At 36.7% G+C, this 17,741-nt stretch overlaps 1 protein-coding gene, 1 long non-coding RNA gene and 1 pseudogene across 6 annotated transcripts; 1 reads left to right on the plus strand and 2 right to left on the minus strand.

Annotated features, from left to right (window-relative positions):
* Positions 1–1,247: 1,247 nt before the first annotated feature.
* LOC109157424 (protein OBERON 1-like) lies at positions 1,248–9,929 on the minus strand. 5 transcript variants are annotated; one of them, XM_019305380.1, is made up of 6 exons: positions 9,592–9,928; positions 5,988–6,440; positions 3,701–4,218; positions 3,532–3,592; positions 1,509–1,965; positions 1,248–1,477 (listed from the first exon to the last, which is right to left on the minus strand). In XM_019305380.1, exons 2-5 carry the CDS (start codon positions 6,421–6,423, stop codon positions 1,523–1,525), a joined length of 1,458 nt encoding a protein of 485 aa, XP_019160925.1. In that variant the 5' UTR covers positions 6,424–6,440; positions 9,592–9,928; the 3' UTR covers positions 1,248–1,477; positions 1,509–1,522. The 5 variants fall into 5 exon arrangements, with proteins under 5 accessions (XP_019160925.1, XP_019161079.1, XP_019161013.1 ...); XM_019305534.1 differs by having other exon boundaries at positions 1,248–1,965; positions 3,701–4,209; positions 9,592–9,929; XM_019305468.1 differs by having other exon boundaries at positions 1,248–1,965; positions 5,988–6,432; positions 9,679–9,928.
* A 1,393-nt stretch (positions 9,930–11,322) lies between these two features.
* LOC109157743 lies at positions 11,323–13,524 on the minus strand. Its single transcript, XR_002050285.1, has 3 exons — positions 13,087–13,524; positions 12,265–12,344; positions 11,323–11,621 (listed from the first exon to the last, which is right to left on the minus strand). It is a non-coding gene; the product is annotated as an uncharacterized LOC109157743 (long non-coding RNA).
* A 1,788-nt stretch (positions 13,525–15,312) lies between these two features.
* LOC109166875 lies at positions 15,313–17,044 on the plus strand (annotated as a pseudogene).
* The last annotated feature ends 697 nt before the right edge of the window (positions 17,045–17,741 follow it).

The raw sequence follows: 17,741 nt of genomic DNA on the forward strand, positions 1-17,741 counted from the left end.
TTTCAACAATTACAATTACTGATATTAATCACTATCCTCACGCACATTAAGCACAAACCCTACGCAAATTAAGTACAAACTCCACTCACATTAAGAACAAATCTCACGCACCTTAAACACAAAAGCCCACACTTTAAGTTTTACTAACTATTCACATTAAGCACAACCCCACACACATTAAGCACAAAACTCACGCACCTTACGCACAAACCTCACGCATCTTATATACAAAACTCACGCACATTAATCACAGATCCGCTCACATTAATGTTGACCTAAATAAAAAAATTACAAAATTGCCACCGCGTTTTTTTAAAAAATTTTAATAATCCTGGACGTTGATTTAAGCGAGATGAATGGTCCAGATTAAATCGCACAACCGCACCAGAACCTAATTCTATATATATATATATATATATATATATATATATATATATATATATATATATATATTGTAAAGCCAGCAAATGTATAGATATTGTCATATTGTAGTGTGTTTGCACATTTGCAGGTTTGTGTGGATACTTATCAAGTGGGTTGTAGTCCACACACGTATGCAAATGATACATTATTCATTTATTTGTATAATGCATATGGTCCATTATTTCTATACGTATGTTCATTATTTGAATGTGTATAAAATAATATGAAAATAATTTGAGGGTACATTATTTATATGCATATGACCATTATTTGAGCTTGTACAAATTGATTAAAGGTTAATTATTTAGGTATGTATATTCTATACTCATTTATGTTAGTTGTACATAAAGTTCATTTACTTGAATATAACTGAACTTATTTAGCACACTCAACCCTTTTTACTTAGAAAATTAATATTTAGTAAATCAATATTTGTTATTTGTATGCATAAAATACATTATTTATGTGAATGTGTTTTGATGCATAGTCCACAACAAAATTTGTCGATTTTTGTTGATTGAACTTCTTTTGCTTCACTTAGTACCTCAGCATCTCCAACTATTGATGCATGACAATATATAAATTCAAACATAAGCTACTTTAAAAGGAAATTAACTTCACTCTAAAAAGTAATCCAACATCTTTTACTAGTTTACCATTAATAGCTTATCCTCGGAAATCTTAACCCCTTAGGGCACTAACTAATCCAATACCTTCCAATTTGTGCCACAAAATCTTTCTAGCTTTAAAGGCTTAAACCAATTGCCTTAGCCACCTACTGACTACCAATTGGTTCACTTGTCTCTTTCCATGCAAACTGCATAAACAAAAGAAGAACTAACCCATTTCACTGATCTTGAATTGGTACCAACCTTTGAATTTCTTTCTTTCCTTCTCTCCAATTCTGAGATGGGGTGGGAACATTCTTAAGATTACACGTTTAGAATAATCCAAAGGAATGGCGACAGGAAAATGCTTTCTTACATTTGAACTTTGATATTACAACACTACAACAGAATGATCAACATTCTATCCTGAAAATTATGCAGCTGGCCGAGGGTAAGTAGCGTGTGCCTACACTGGGCTTGGCAGGAATTTGTCACTGTTCAGATTTTAAACCAAAATGTTCCTCGAGTATGTGCTTTGAAGTTCTTCCGAATCCCCTTTCCACTTGTTTCATATCCCCGAGTTTCATAACTTCCTGCTTCACCTCCTCTATCCTCTCCACAACCGCACTGAGCAGCAGTTCTGAGTCAGTTAACGATGTGTGCTTTACTAGTTGGGACCTTTCCTTGTCAAGCTGCTCATATAGATTCATAATATAGTTCCTTTGTGCAAAGAGCCTTTCTTCCGCAATGTTGTACTCCAATTCCTGTGACTTTCTCAACGACTGTAGAACTTGATCAATATCTTCATCGAGTTGAAGTGATTCAATTCGATGGTCAAAATGTGAAGACAAAATTCCAGGTAAATCAGTTTTGTTTTCTCGTGGTTCTATGGCTAACTCCAGTATACCATTTCCATTATGTGGTGCGCTCTCCCCTATCAATAAGGAAACAGACAAATCCAATAATTCAAGAGAGAAAAACATTAAGAAATAAGAACACATAATAAACGCTTTATGTAGTCATCATGGCAACTTATACTACTGGGTCAAAGCAAACTTTGGACAAGTTTTAAGCCCAAGGGAAGAGTAAGGGTGTGTTTGGTTCGAACATGGGAACCGGAATTGGAATGGGAATCAAAGACTTGGTAATTGGAATGGATTTTGTGAATGTATTTTGCATGTTTGGTAGCACGGTGGAATTAGAATGATTACCAATATTGATGTTTGGTTATGTATGACTATAATCAAAATAATGGTTTTAAAAAATACAAAAATAAAAAATCAAGGCAATTGATTTTAAGAGTGATGATGAAGTGAGTATGCAATGCACTGAGGAAGTCGATAAAGTGAGGAGGCGATGAAGTAAGGAGGGATAAGGTTGAATTAATGGAATGATACCTAATTTAATTAGGTGATGAGTTTTGTAATTATAGAGGTAATAAAATCCTATACCTGTGTTTTAAAAAGTTGTGAACCAAACAATGTGTATGACTTTCATTCTCATTCCTAGTGCCTAACCCCATGAACCAAACACACCCTAAATGATACTTGAAAAACATGTTTGTTGAACTATCCATGGATATAAATATGCTCGCTAATGTTTTATACAAAGTTATCAAGGCGGACTTTCTAGGCGAGATGCCACCAACTGCCTAGTCGACTAGGCGACCGCCTAGGCGATGACTAGGCGATGAGTATTAAATAAATAAAATATATACATATATATTGAGTCTTGGGCAGGCTATTTACTTCAATGTCTTTAGTAGATGAATAGTTTTTCCTAGAATAATGAGAAGTTTAGTATTTATTGTATATTGGAAATATCTTGTCTTGGGAAGCCTTTTTGAACCCTATTTACTTCAAGTATCTTTGAGAAGATGAATAGTTTTTCCTAGAATAATGAGAAGTCTAGTATTTATTGATAACATGTCAGGGTGAGGTAGTGGGCTTTGCTCGGAACAGGAGGACGACGCCGGAGCTCGAACAGCGCCGCCATCGGAGCCTCCACGCGCCGCCGCCGTGCCGCTGCTCCGACGCCACGCGCCGGCGCGCGAGGCAGATTCTGGCGTCTTCTCCGGCTGAAAATTACACCGGTCAACTCGCCTTAGTGTGTAGGTTCTGCCCATGTATGTTTTGGGGGGTTTTGGGTTGTATTTTGCACTTAGGCGAGGCGAGCGGACTAGGCGCAAGGCCGTGACCGCCCGGACGCCTAGGCGTCGCCTTGATAACCCTGGTTTTATAGCCATATGAAGTATTATTTTATTAGATTTAAGTCAATACTATCCTTTATAACACCCATCTACATACCATGAAAAATTTATATGAAGGCTAGAAAGCAAAATTTTGACGGCTGACACTAACAATTATGTTTTTCTTCCTAAAATACTAGTAATGTCATTAACCTAATATCATTAAGAAATCTATTTGATAATAGAATAACATATATACATAAAGAATCAAAAAATATTGTTTGGCACACAAAAGGGGCAGATAGAAATTACCAGTCACTACTTTATACGCTTCCTTATTCCACACATGCTCAAAGTCAGCTCCCATCTTAAGCTGGTTTCAATACAGATTAGTTACGATGGTTATTCGAAACCCCTAAAAGCAGCAAATATAAATTCCATAAGACAAACTAACATTGATTTAACTTCTGCTCAGCTATACCTTTGCCATGGCTGATTCAATATGTCGTAATAATTGCCTTGCAGTCATTTTCCGTGAGCCACGCAACATACAAATTGCAAGGTTCAACATCTTCTCAATCTCATCCCGAGATTCAATGGTTTCACAGGTCTGAAGAAGGTTCATGACAAGTGAAATAAGATCTGTTCTCGAATCACAGCGTCGACAAAAATATTCTGCATCTAGACCAATGCTTCCTCCTACTGTTCCAGCCACATAAGCTCTAAGAGCACAGTCTATATGGGCAATGTGTCCACAAATATGACCATCAACCACTGTTGCCTTACATCTAATGTAATGATAACCACCAACTGCTGTATTAATAGTCTTACAACAAAGAATACAGCAACACTCTCGGCAGAATCTGGGTTCACTACAGCAAATGTCACAAAACATGGCTTCCAAAGGAGAAGGAACAGGTGCTTCTGATAAACTGCTGCACATTTTGTTACCAGCCTTGCAACCACCAGGTTCGAAATGAGACTCAAACCCTGAAATTTCTGTTTTCAGCCCAGAAGATGCAAACTCCTCATCAAACATCTATACCAGACCAAATAGCTAGCCAGTAAATAAGTGCAAAATTGAAAATTCATGTGTAAAATGTAAATATAACATCCTCCAAACAGTTGATACCGGATTACCAGTCAAACCCACAATCAAACAGTTCAATTACAGGAATGTAGAAGAGAGCAAAAGAAATCTTTGTGACTTAATTACATACTTATAATAGATATCTATCGAATCTGGGAAGTATACATCATATAAATCCTTTACAGACAATCATGAAAATTCGTTAGTAGTAATCCCTCCATCCCATTTAGTGTCATAGACAGTATTCTGGTGAACAATTTGACTAAATTTCGCCTAACATAATGATAAATTCAATGTGTGAAAATAAAAATCATATATTATCAAACTACATGAAAAATACTACTTACATTGAAAATCAAATAATCAATTTTTGAAGAGAATATGCACACAATTAAAATGGGACAGAAGTAGTACAAAGGATAGAGGATCCATCTTCTTGGCAACTTCAATAGCATATTGAAAGGTAGCTATTATCCTAATTCAGCGTTTTTTATTCTTCACACTAACTCTCAAATGGTATAGTGCATAAGAGAGATCACTGTTGCAAAAATCCCGCCTAGGCACCGATTAATCGGAGCCAAGGCGCTAGGCACTGACCGACCGCCTAGCGAATCACCATAATTGGTGGCCAAAGCGGTTGGCCGGCTAGTCGGCCGACTAGGCCGCCTAGGCGCTAATCGCCTAGGCCTCCTAGACTTAGCTATTGTTCCCTTCTTTTTAAAATGGGTTATTTCACTCAAAACGACATCGTTTTTAGCGAAATAACAAAATCGTTCAAACTTTAGATTTTTTAGGTTAATTTGTAATATTTTAGTATTAACTATTAAAGTATTAAATAGTTTATAATTATCAAGTCTTAAAAAATTTTAAAAATTTAAACAAATTTAAAAAAAAAAAAATACACGGGCGCTTAGGCGCCGATTAATCCCCACCTAGGCGCCCTAGGCGCTAGGCTCCCCCCGAGCGCCGGAAGAGCGCCTAGCAATTTTTTCAACCATGAGAGAGATAACATTTGTTCAACAAATCCTAGGATTTGGTAAGACTCAAAATCTTCTATGCTATGAGTTCTATAATTGGCTCCAGTACAGAACGTGGGAACTCAAGATTTGTGGGATTTTAATCAACCATCAGAGCCACAGTAATTCATAAAAGACAATACTAAACTAATTTTCTTAACAAAAACACAAGCAGACAAAAACTTCATTTCCATATGGCATAAAACTAAATCTCACACCTAATGAACACAATTCACAAATTGTTTAAATGGAGCCAAAATATTACATGCCTCTTTTTAAATCAGGTTTAAAAAAAAAAAAAAAAAAAAAAAAATACAGTCAAATTCTGAATACCTTACAAATACCTTACATATTTCCTACTATATGAATATGATTTAACCTCTCCTAATTGAATACTGAAGGGGTCTCCAAATTTGTACTTTGACAAGATTGAATAAGTTTTACACACAAATTGAAGGGACCTAATGTTATTGGCCTGAATAATGCACCCCAACAAAAAAGGCATAATTATCAAATTCTTATAATAAAAGTAGCATGTTGCCTTGAAGCCATTAAAGTAAAGTAGACATATCTAGCTACATAAATTACAGTTTTTGACAAATCAATCAATAAATAATTAAAATAATCCAAACTGTTATATCATTTAAAATATTAAAGCTAACCTTTTGACACAAACTGTTTTGAGGGAATCTTCCAACTAAATGAAGCAAAGAACGCATTAACATCTGTGCCAGGAAACATTGACTGGACATATTGTTCAACTGAGAGCTTGCTAGCAAAATTCCTCCTCTGTCCGGGTTTTCCAATTTTCCCCAGACGGCTTGGTAGATACAGGTACCTATCCATAAAGTAACCTGAAGCTGCTATTCGTTTCCCTGCCTTCCAGCGCCACTTATCACCAGGATTAGGCCAATCTTCAGGAGCATATGGCAAACCTTCACCTGAATCATTTGGAGACACTGGATAGAGGTGAAGTCCATTTTCCTTGTGTTCAGGTGTGCTTCTGTTACTTGCAGCTGGATTGTCCTTGTTCTCGACTGTGCTTCTGTTACTTGCATCTGGATTGTCAATATCCATAGATTCATTCATGGCCAACATGTAGCAAAACTGTTTAGCTGTATGCAAATAAATAAAAATATTAATTTTTAGGAAAACAAAGAACCAAATTTTGAAGTAGTGTTTGTTCATAGCAATATAGCAGTCAGGTATATCCTTTAGAATGCGAAACACAAAAAAATAAGCACCAAGCATCTCTCTGTCATGTGTGGCAACAGGCTGAAGCAAACAATTGTAACTAAAAGAACAGTAAAGAAGTAATTTCCTATTGCAAGAAAAGCAGGATCAAGTTATAAGCATCTAAAATTATGTTGATACAAAAAGAGAATAGGGATATCAATTCCACTTGAAACAAAGGACCAATTTACTAATTGGAGAAATTTTCAATTTTTTCTGAAAAATAAAAAACTAAAAAATGGAAAAGAAAATGTTTACTTGCATAGTTTCTATTTTGAAAACTGAAAAACACTTTTTTCTTGATTTCCAAATATTCCAAATACAAAAGCACACATAATTTCATTTATAGTCACCATTTTCATTACCTACATACTTCTACTGATTTCCAAATATTCCATGTTAGAGGAATAGGGAGTTAGTTGAGAGGATCTCTCTTAGCCTTAGTTTTAGGTGTTTGAAATCTATGGCTAGGATTAGTTCTTGTCTTATATAAATAGCTCTATACTTCCTTGTATATTGACACACAGAACATATAGAAATATACAAGTTGAGTTCATTGTTTAACATGGTATCAGAGCGAGATTGAGGTAACCGGGTGGTGGGTGTTGGTCGGAAAGAGGAGGCGACGCCGGCGGGAGAGGCGGAGCAGCCACCGAAGTCCTCACGCGCCGGCGCAGTCCTAGGGTTCCAACGTCACGCGCCGGCGCGTGGGCAATTCTCCGGCGTCTTCTCCGGTCGCGGCTGGTACCGTTGGGCTCGTCTCTGGACACCCAACGCGTCTGCAGTGGTGGTGTACTCTGGTGTTGCGAAGGGCTACTGCGTTTTGGACTGCTACGTTTTGGACTACTGCGTTTTGGACTAATACGTTTTGGACTGCTGCATTTTTGGACTGCTGCGTTTTCAGGTTGGTCTGTTTTGTATATTATGGCTGAGGAGAGTGAGCAGAGGATGGAGTGTTGGGTCGAGTGGTTCAGTGAGGGGTTTGGGTTCATAACCCCCGGTGACGGCAGAGGGGATTTGTTTGTTCACCAGTCTGGTGTCAGCCGAGAAAGAGAGACAATCGAGAGATGGTAGGGGAGGTCCACAAAGCTGGGTGGTCCGAGGTCCATGAAGCTGGGTGGTCCGAGGTCCACGAAGCTGAGAAATAATTAGGCAGTAGTTTTCTTTTGTTTATCGTATTCGTATTAATAAGTCTTGACCTTTGTATTTTGTTTATCATAGTTTGTCGCTCAAAATTAATTTGATATGGGAGCAATTCTAGGGTCTGAGTTGAGTCAAGTGCAGCTTGTTCAGTGTGCGTAAACAGGGGTGCTGCAGGAGTGGGCAGCACAGGTGCCAAGAGTGGGGCGGACCTGGCATATGCCGCGGGGGAGGCCGACGGTTGAAGAATGATTCAGAGTGAATCAGTTTACGTGCATGCACCAGGGAAACGTTGTAGTGTTAGGCAGCGTTGATAAGGGTGCATGGTGAGAGGGACAAGTGCACTGTGGTCTAGCAGCGCTAATGGTTTGTGGAGTGAGAAGCAGGTACGCTGTGGTGTTAGGCAGCGGTGATAAGGGTGTGGGGTGTGAGAGGCAGGTGCGGCGCTGTGTTGATTGGCCTAGTTTTTGTTGGCTCCATAGAAGTGTTGTTGGTGCGACAAGGTGCGTTGTGGACTTGTTTGACACAGCGTGGTTCGAAGGTTGTTCGAGTGGTTCAAGACTGGGGCGTTAGTCATGGAAGTTATGAGTCTAGGTCCTATGGTTCATGTGATACATATGTAACAAGTTGGATGCTCCAACTTGAGGGGGAGTGTTAGAGGAATAGGGAGTTAGTTGAGAGGATCTCTCTTAGCCTTAGTTTTAGGTGTTTGAAATCTATGGCTAGGATTAGTTCTTGTCTTATATAAATAGCTCTATACTTCCTTGTACATTGACACACAGAACATATAGAAATATACAAGTTGAGTTCATTGTTTAACATTCCAAATACAAAAACACACATAGTTTATTTATGGCCACTATTTTCATTACCTACAAACTTCTACTTTATCTATCTATATGTACCTACCATCCACCTACCCAGTGCCCACCCCATCCCTACTCCTACCACCTACCTATCTATATAGCTATTCGTACCACCATCTACTCACCACACCCTCACCCTATTGTTAGTCATGCTATATTCGAATATAAATTTAGTTTAAATATTGGATGTTAAAATTTCACATATGCTAGACCCAAACGCAAAAGTTGTATACAAAAGTGAATTTAATTCGAACATAAACCTACAAGGAGTTCTCGATTATGGCATATGTATACCACCATGAATTCAAAACAGGACTTAAAAAAAAAAATTAATAACAAATAAAATGTGCTATAATGATTCAAAGCTATTTACTAGTATGATAAAAGGATATCAACATGCTTATAGAATAACACAAAGTAACTAGACCCCTCAGTAGCACTGAAGACTACCAAATCATTCTAATTGAGAAAAATTCAGAAAAATTTAAACTTTCAGGCTCAAATTCTTTCCTCATAAAGGAAATGGGATTTTTTGGAGTGATATCACTATTTTCAAATTTAAAATCAATCAATATGAGGCAGTAGCTCTATCATCTATATTACCTAACTTATATGAACCACTATCTTAGATGCTTGTAGGGAATAACTAAGAAAATTACATATGAAGCACTAGCTTGATCACACATTTCAAAAGAACCATAGGAATGAAATTGGCATTCATACCAAATATAAATTGTCTTACCCTCTGCCACTAAAAATATTGTGCTTTACTAGCCAAAAAACATATTCCGCTTTTCATTTATTTTTCCACAGTTCATTCCCATTGGCATCTTGTTTATAAGAAATAAGAAACATTTAAGCATCCAACCATCATCTATCGAAATTTAGGGTTCGATGTCTTGCCATTTTCAGATGCCAACCATTTGCATGAAATCCACAAAAAGACACACTCAAACAAAAACATATATATGAATAGATGCAGTATGTCCGTATATATAAGTACATTTGTATGCATATGAGCATTTACCGAAATATTAGCTCCACGAAAATCGTGAGTGAACTGAAAAAGGACTGAATCGAATGTTCCAGATATCTGTGTGGAGTGTGGACGTACACTGCAGGGCAATTGAGAGTGCTAGAGTTTAGCAGTTGGAAACTGAAATTTCCGATCTAGAAACCCTACACCAGCGAGAGAGCACCAGGCGGTGGCGCAAGCCGTCTACCGGCGATTTGTTCTGTATTAAAGACTACTTTGGAAAGACTAATTTCGGAATAAACGCTTCGAGGCTGATGCTAATTGCATTAACACCCATCGGAAAATGCTACTGTATTTAGTAAAAGAGGTAATCCCACAAAAGGCACAAATGTTCCTCGGACTATTAGAAGGTTAGAAGTCTTTTTACTTCTCGACTTTCAGTTTGATTAAAACTCCTACTTGGACTTTTGTTTTTTTTTTATCACAAATTAGTATTTTCACTCCAGCATTATATGGAATGAATAACGAATATTGTATAGTGCAATTGATGAAATAAGTTGGATCGAATATATTTTTTGATGTTATTCTCGCTTTTTTATTATATAGTTAGCTAAAAAAATTAAAGATGAAATTATAAATGGTTCTAATATTTGAAAATGTACATTTATTTAAGAATTAAGAGTAAATACCCAAAATGGTCCCTCGACTATAGCTAAATTCACAAATTGGTCCTTGACTTTCAATTTCAACCAATTAAGTCCTTAACTTTGCAATTTTAACACGATTTGGTCCTCTGTCTATTTAATCGTTTGTTGACCGTGATCTTTGAGGATATATATGTAATTTCACGTGCAAAGCTCAAGAGAACGCTCTTGGATGTGACATCGCTATTTCGGGGGAGGAAGTGCTTCTCCGCTTGTTGCTTGGGGATTACGAGCCGGTTCAGCTTAGAGAACGCTCTTGGAGGTCACAGCGCCGTTTCGGAGGGGGAAGCGCTTCCCCGCTTGCTGCTTGGGGATCACGAGCCGGTTCAGCTTGCCTCTCGAAGAGCCGCTCTAGGGACTTCGCAGATCAATTTATCAAAAGCTATAATCTCTCTGGTATGGGGTGCAACGCCGGCCTGATCTCGATCGATCTCGCACGTGACCTCCTGTACGTGCACCCCAACTCTAACGCCTTGGTGGTTAGCACGTCGTCTTCTTCGCTCTGGTATGAACTCAACTACATTGAATCCAAAGGGAGGATGAAGAAAGGAGACCGAATTTGGTAGATTGCTTTCGGCAGTGGATTCAAATGTAACAGTGCGGTCTGGAAATGCAAACGGAACCTTAAAAAACCGACGATAGACCATGAAATTACATATATATCCTCAAAAATCACAGTCAACAAACGGTCAAATATACGGAGGATCAAATCGTGTTAAAATTGCAAAGTTAAGGACTTAATTGGTTGAAATTGAAAGTCGAGGACTAATTTAAAAATTTAGCTATAGTCGAGGGACCAATTTGGGTATTTACTCTTTATTTAATCCTATATATAAAAAAGCCAAACAGATTTGGTGTAAATTCCCGCTCAAAGTTTTGGAGTTCTTTTTCCCTTTTTGATTTTTTTAATTAGAAATTATTGCCTTTAAAAGTTGGCATTTTGGCCATATTCTAAAAGTCATAGCATTTGCGTGTAATAAACCTGTTTCCTGACAACTTTTCAGTCCTATTCCCTGAGCACCTCTGCTGCTAGCTTCTATTTCCAAGGCACCATTAAAAAATAATAATTTTTGCTGAGTACAACACAAGCAAGCATGTACACATTTTTAAAATTAAATTTTACTGAGAAAATGCCTATAAATAGATGGTTCTGTGGTGAAACCCACATCTACAATGATGGTAAACCAATTTGAAGGACTGATTATTTGTTTCTCATTTGTTTTGTTGCAGGAGAAGAGATCAGAGACTCAGGGAGGCAAAGCTTAGCATGAAATCCATGAATACACATGCTCAGAAAAGCTAATAGAAACCCTTTTTAAGGATTTCAATAGCATACCACCTGCATAAATTTCCAAGCGTTCTTACTGCCATTGACACCTGAAATTATTAAGAGCAAAGTATGATCATAATAGCAATACAACTCAAATCCATGTAAGTACATGCCTATTCTTACATTCTCAATGGTAATGTGCTCATCTTAAATAGTTATCTTCCATTGTTGTCTCTTAGTTACTGTATGTTATGTTCTTCAACATATTCATGCATATTAGTGAAGCAAATATTCACATGGAGCTATATGTTGATTGCATTTTAACGAAAATTATGCTATATATCAGAATATAAGAAAAGGAAAACGAAATTGAGTGTGTGAGTAGCTGATTAGACAACATTCAAATACATCCGCTAGGGAAACATATAGCCATAAAATAACATAAAAGAGGTTCAAGAGTCAGATCCAAGGTTAAACCATGTATGCAATTAAAAAAAATGGTATAAAACAATTTATGTTATGCTATATATAACATATCAGAATATATACGAAAAGGAGCAAAGAGCATGCGGCATTCAAGCTGAGTGGAACATTCAACAAGCCAATAATTGGCAGCAAGAAATCAACTTTCCTAAACCATCACAACAAGGCTAAATTTTCAGACACAAACTGCAATATGAGGTAATTGATGAAATCTTCTGAAACTAGAAAGTAATAAGAAGTATAGGAAGTTGGCATTTTTGTACTTACAGCATCAAAGGAACTCTACCAGTAATTGGATATGTTTAGTTCACATTATGTAGTTATCAGATGCAACTTTCCCCATTAACCTGAAATCAATTTAACCAATCAACCCACATACAGGTAAAATTTATTGCCATTTTTACTCTTTTTTATTTGTTGGTTTACATATACTCCCTTTTAACTATATCCATAGAGACAGTGAGAGGGAGGGAGGGTTAGAATCCAATACCAAATCACCTATCCAGTACCATATGAATGACAAAAAAAATCAAATGCAAGGCAGTCAAATGATCTGTTTAGTTACAAAAATACATGCCTGTTTAAAATCCAATTTTCCTTCATATGAACTTTATTTTGAGAAAATAAATATGCTAAATTGTTCAGAAATTTACACACTCAATAACACATTACCAATAATAGATTAACAGTTGGACTGGAAAGTAAAAAAGCATGCATTAGATACGGGTTGTCTGCAAAAATATGAGAAAATTGACACATATATAATAAACTAATACACAACATCTATACCTATTTCATCAAATATTTGTGCTGTATGTAATATATTGCCTAAAAATGTTCCTTTTTTAAAACCTTTTCTGTAATTTCTGAAATTTCGTATATTAAAAAAAAAATACAGCTCAATACTGCAATTTTGAAAAAATGTATACAAATGAAACACAGTCTATTTACACGGAGAAAAATGAAGATTACACAGAGAAAAATGAAGGAAAATTGATAGGTGAACCCTTAACCCTAACCCTAATTCTAATGTGGAGAATGAATAATGAGGAATTGCAGTAAAACGATGAAGCGGTTAAAACACAGCACCTGTTCGATGGATTGCCTCACAGGTATGCTGAGAGAAGGTCTTCGAGCATGAAAGCGTTGAGGGCATAGAGCCGTAGACGCCGAGGGCGGAGAACCGGAACTGGAGAGGCTGCGACACATAGAGAGACAATATCGACACATAGAGAGACGGAGGGAGGCTGAGATCGCCGAGGGCAGAGAGCTGGACACGCCGATGGTGGAGAGCAGGAGACGTCGATAGAGACAGAGAGAGACAATGCGAGGGCTGAGAGGCGAAGAGTGCGATGAGGACGTCAGAGGGATGGGTGTTAGCGTTAGAGTTGTATTTGGGGGTGTGTGTCTTAGTGTCTATACACAGCCGGGTTGCTTGGATTTTATATGGTGGGTTTTGGGTCGAGTTTGGGCTGCAAATTTGGGCCTGGACGTTGGGTTTTATTATATAATAATATACATAATGATATGTATATAGATGGACTGGCCCAGTTAAGTAGAAATTGAAATATATATTATTAGTTATTTATAATATTAATTTGTTATAAATATTGATTTCAAAAAATATTTTTAAAGTTTTTTTAAAGTGTAATTTATATTTGAAAGACCAATATTTTATATTGTTGAATTGAGATATAATTTTATATTCTAAGTCTTCTAATATTTGATTTAATATAAAATAGATATTATAATGATGTAAAATTGTTAGTGGAATAAATCTATTTACAAATATTATACACATTAAAATTATTGACTTAATTTAAATTTTTTATTTATGTGTAGTTTTTCTACTAATTATATGTGTGTGAACATTATTGACTTAATTCATTCTTGTTTATTTATGTTATATTTGTGCATCACAATATATAAGTTCAATTATATAGTTTTTTATACATGTATTATGTTGAATTTATTATTTGCCAAAAAATAATGAATTTATTTACAATGATATATTCATATCATTTGGTTACTATATTATATTATCGATTAATATTGTTAGAGTATATTCTTATATAATCGATCGAATTGATATCGTGTAACGCACGAGTAACATCGTAGAATAATTTTAATATGTTGATACTATTGAATGCCCACACAAGTGGCATATTAAATTTTAGTGGATACCACTAAACCATTAATTTAAATTGTAAGATTCTATTTTCATTATTTTTAAACGTATTAGATTACATATTTATAATAAAAATCTATAATTATATGTTACTCCGTATTTCATTTTTAAAAAATATATACGTAAAAATATTAATATTAACCCATAATAATCCATTTAATATTTTTTTATGTTGTATTAAATTTTTCATACAATTTTGATTTTTAGTAATTACCCAACTTAAATATCAATTTTTATTTTAATTATAAATATTTGAATTTATAATTTTATCATAACAAATCAACTTAATTATTAAATAATATAAATTAATAAATAAAATAAAATCTCATTTTTTATATGTAAAATTTAATAATATATCATACTTTTAATATTTTAAATACTTAATCCGTGCATCGCACGGGTGAAATACTAGTTATAAGATTAGTGCAAAAATACCACTCAATTAATTGAATAATATATGACTCATTTGTCTACAATTATCTTAAAAATCGATATGTAATATGATTTATATAATTATATTATTACTAAAATAAATATAGAAAAAAGGAAAAATAATTTAATTATTTAATTATAATTATTATAAAACAGTCTAACAACCTATGTTTAGCTTAATTATCATAATAATTATTAGACAATTATACTAATATATGTGCAGTTATACCTTTTATACTTTTATACCTTAAGTATATTTATTTTCACCATATTGCCTTTATTTTTTTTTTCCTCATCCTCCGTGTCAAAATTAATAAATTGTAATTATTATTAAAAAAAAAATCAACGACTCATGTTTAATTGTAATCCATACTATCTATCTATCAATAGTTATGTCGTGCAACCGTGTGTATGGGTGTCAATACGGGCCGGCCCGCCTCATTAGGCCCGCACCACCGCGGGCTTTTTATTTGGCGGGCCGGCCCGCAAAACCCGCGGGCTTAGAACTATACAACCCAAGCCCGCCCCATGCGGGCTTGCGGGTCTCGCGGGCTGACCCGCGGGCCATCACTTAAATTATCACTTAAATTTAAAAAAAAAAAATTAAATAGTATATAAACATTTTAAAACCGCTTGAAATATGGCACCATAAACTTCCATAAAATTCATAAACCTTGCCCAAATCTCTCGGATCGATGCCACGCGTTCAGCAGAACTGTAGAAGGGTGATCAAAGCTAGGGTTCAACGTAACAGCACACTCGATTTCTCTCTCGGCTTCAGATTTTCCCTCTACAATTCCCGTCTGTGTATAATACATATATAAATATGTATGTTTGCTAGACTTGGAGGCGATTTAGTAATTCATAAATATGTATGAATTGATGATTCAGTTTTAGTAATTATTTGATAGAGTTGAGGCGGATGGAGACGGGAAAACCGAAGAACTACGTACTCTAGGAATTATTGAATTAAGAATTGGCGAAGGATTATTGAATTATTGGATTTCTCCCCTTCTGCGTACTCTTAGATAGTTAGATCTACACATTGCCTAAGAATTAAGATATTATATATATGATTTTTTTCTAAAAGATATTATATATATAATTTATTATTACTTTTTTTAAATATGACCTGGCTCGCGGGCCGGCCCGCAACCCACGTGGGTTTGCCCGCGCGAGCTCTGGCCCTCCGCGGACCATGCCCGTTAGGCCCGCATTTTCGCGAGCCTAATTTCTTGCGGCCCTAACCCGCCCCATTGCGGGGCGGGTGCGGGCTAACCCGCGGGCTTCGGCCCACTTTGACACCCCTAACCGTGTGCACCATGCATAGTGCACACGGTTGCAAAACGACGTCGTTTTGACTAAAAACGCGTCCCATTTAAAAAAAAAATCAGTTTCGATTCCCCTCAACAACATTATTATGGATATATAGTTATGAATTTGTGGATATATAGTTATGAATTTGTAGATATATACTTATGAATTTATGGATAGAGCAAATTACCAAAATGGCCACTCGACTATGTCAATTTCACTAATTTCGTCCCACTCATTTTGAATTCGCTAATTGCATCCTTCGACTATCAAAATTTTAACCATTTTAATCCTTCGGTGACTTAAACGGTAATTTTTTATGGGTATTATTGGAAGTTTACTATGAATTCGCCATTTTCATCATCCTCATCCGACATAGAAGCAATTCGCCGTTTTCGGTCGCCGCGTGGTGGAAAACCGCCCGGCTCTACACGGATCAGACTGGCGGTAATGTTTCTCGTAATGTGCGGCTCGGCGCCGAGAAGAACGATAGGTTTTGCTCTCACGGAAAATCCCTGACTCGATTGAGCGTTCAGTCCGTGATTAAATCCGCCGTGACTGCCATGACCCGGCCCATACCCATCAACCCGAAGGGTGGGGTTTACCCGTTGCTGACGTCAAACGACGTCTACGTCCAGGATTTCTGCAACAATGTCAGCGGCTTCCATTACTTCACATTCCCGTCGATCGTGGGGTACACGCTCCCGTACGCCTGGGTCGGAAACTCCGGCAAGCTCTGCCCGGGCACCTGCGCCTACCCTTTCGTCGTTCCCGATTACATTCCGGGCTTGAAGGCCGTGAAACCCCCCAACGACGACGTTGGGGTGGACGGGATGATAAGCGTGATCGGGCACGAGATCGCAGAGCTCTCTACCAACCCATTGGTGAACGCGTGGTACGCCGGGCAGGACCCGGTTTTTTCCGATGGAAATCGCCGACCTCGGTGAAAGGATATACCGCACTGGCGGCGGGGGGTCGTAGACCGGCTAAATGTTGGCTGGCAAAGACGGCACGACTTATAACGTGAACGGGGTTAGACGGAGGTTCTTGGTGTAGTGGCTATGGAATCATGTGCTAAATTACTGCACTAGCCCTAATGCACGAGACCAGTGAATTGATTTTTTGCTCATCCCCTATGGGCATTGAGCATGGAGTCGCCGTCTTTGCTTCTACGTCGGAGGAAGAGGATGAAAATGGCGAATGCATAGTAAACTTCCAATAATACCCCTAAAAAATTACTGTTTAAGTCACCGGAGGACTAAAATGGTTAAAATTTTGATAGTCGAAGGATGCAATTAGCGAATTCAAAATGAGTAGGACGAAATTAGTGAAATCGACATAGTCAAGGGACCATTTAGGTAATTTGCTCTTTATGAATATTTAGTTCATTCATTATGGATATTTAGTTCATTCGTTGTGGATATTTAGTTCATTCATTCTGGATTTTGTGTTATTCATTCACTGTGGATATATAGTTATGAATTTGTGGATATACAATTTAAATTATGCACAAAAAATACTGTTGCCGGGAATCGAACCTGATTTTTTTTTAAGTGGGACGCGCGTTTTTAGTCAAAACGACGTCGTTTTTGCAACCGTGTGCACCATACATAGTGCACACGGTTGCACAGCATAATTTGCGATCTATCTATAGTCTATACTATAGATAAAAATAAAATCCTTCATTTTAACTTCCCGCCCAAAACATTCCTATACTATTAAGATTTGCTTAATATTGTAAAATAATATAATGCAATTCATAATAGAATATATTGTTTACTACTCTCATATTCGTACTACAATTCTACAT

The sequence above is a fragment of the Ipomoea nil genome, unplaced genomic scaffold (genome assembly GCF_001879475.1).
Source record: "Ipomoea nil cultivar Tokyo-kokei standard unplaced genomic scaffold, Asagao_1.1 scaffold0117, whole genome shotgun sequence".
Classification (NCBI taxonomy): Eukaryota; Viridiplantae; Streptophyta; class Magnoliopsida; order Solanales; family Convolvulaceae; genus Ipomoea; species Ipomoea nil.

Bases quoted from the DNA above. Each gene is read 5' to 3' on its own strand.
- LOC109157424 (XM_019305468.1), bottom strand. From the start codon at position 6,423: ATGTTGGCCATGAATGAATCTATGGATATTGACAATCCAGATGCAAGT. The intron at 4,219-5,987 runs GTTAGCTTTAAT...GGCTGAAAACAG, and splicing joins AAAACAGTTTGTGTCAAAAG to AAATTTCAGGGTTTGAGTCT. The intron at 3,593-3,700 runs GTATAGCTGAGC...TATTGAAACCAG, and splicing joins TTGAATCAGCCATGGCAAAG to CTTAAGATGGGAGCTGACTT.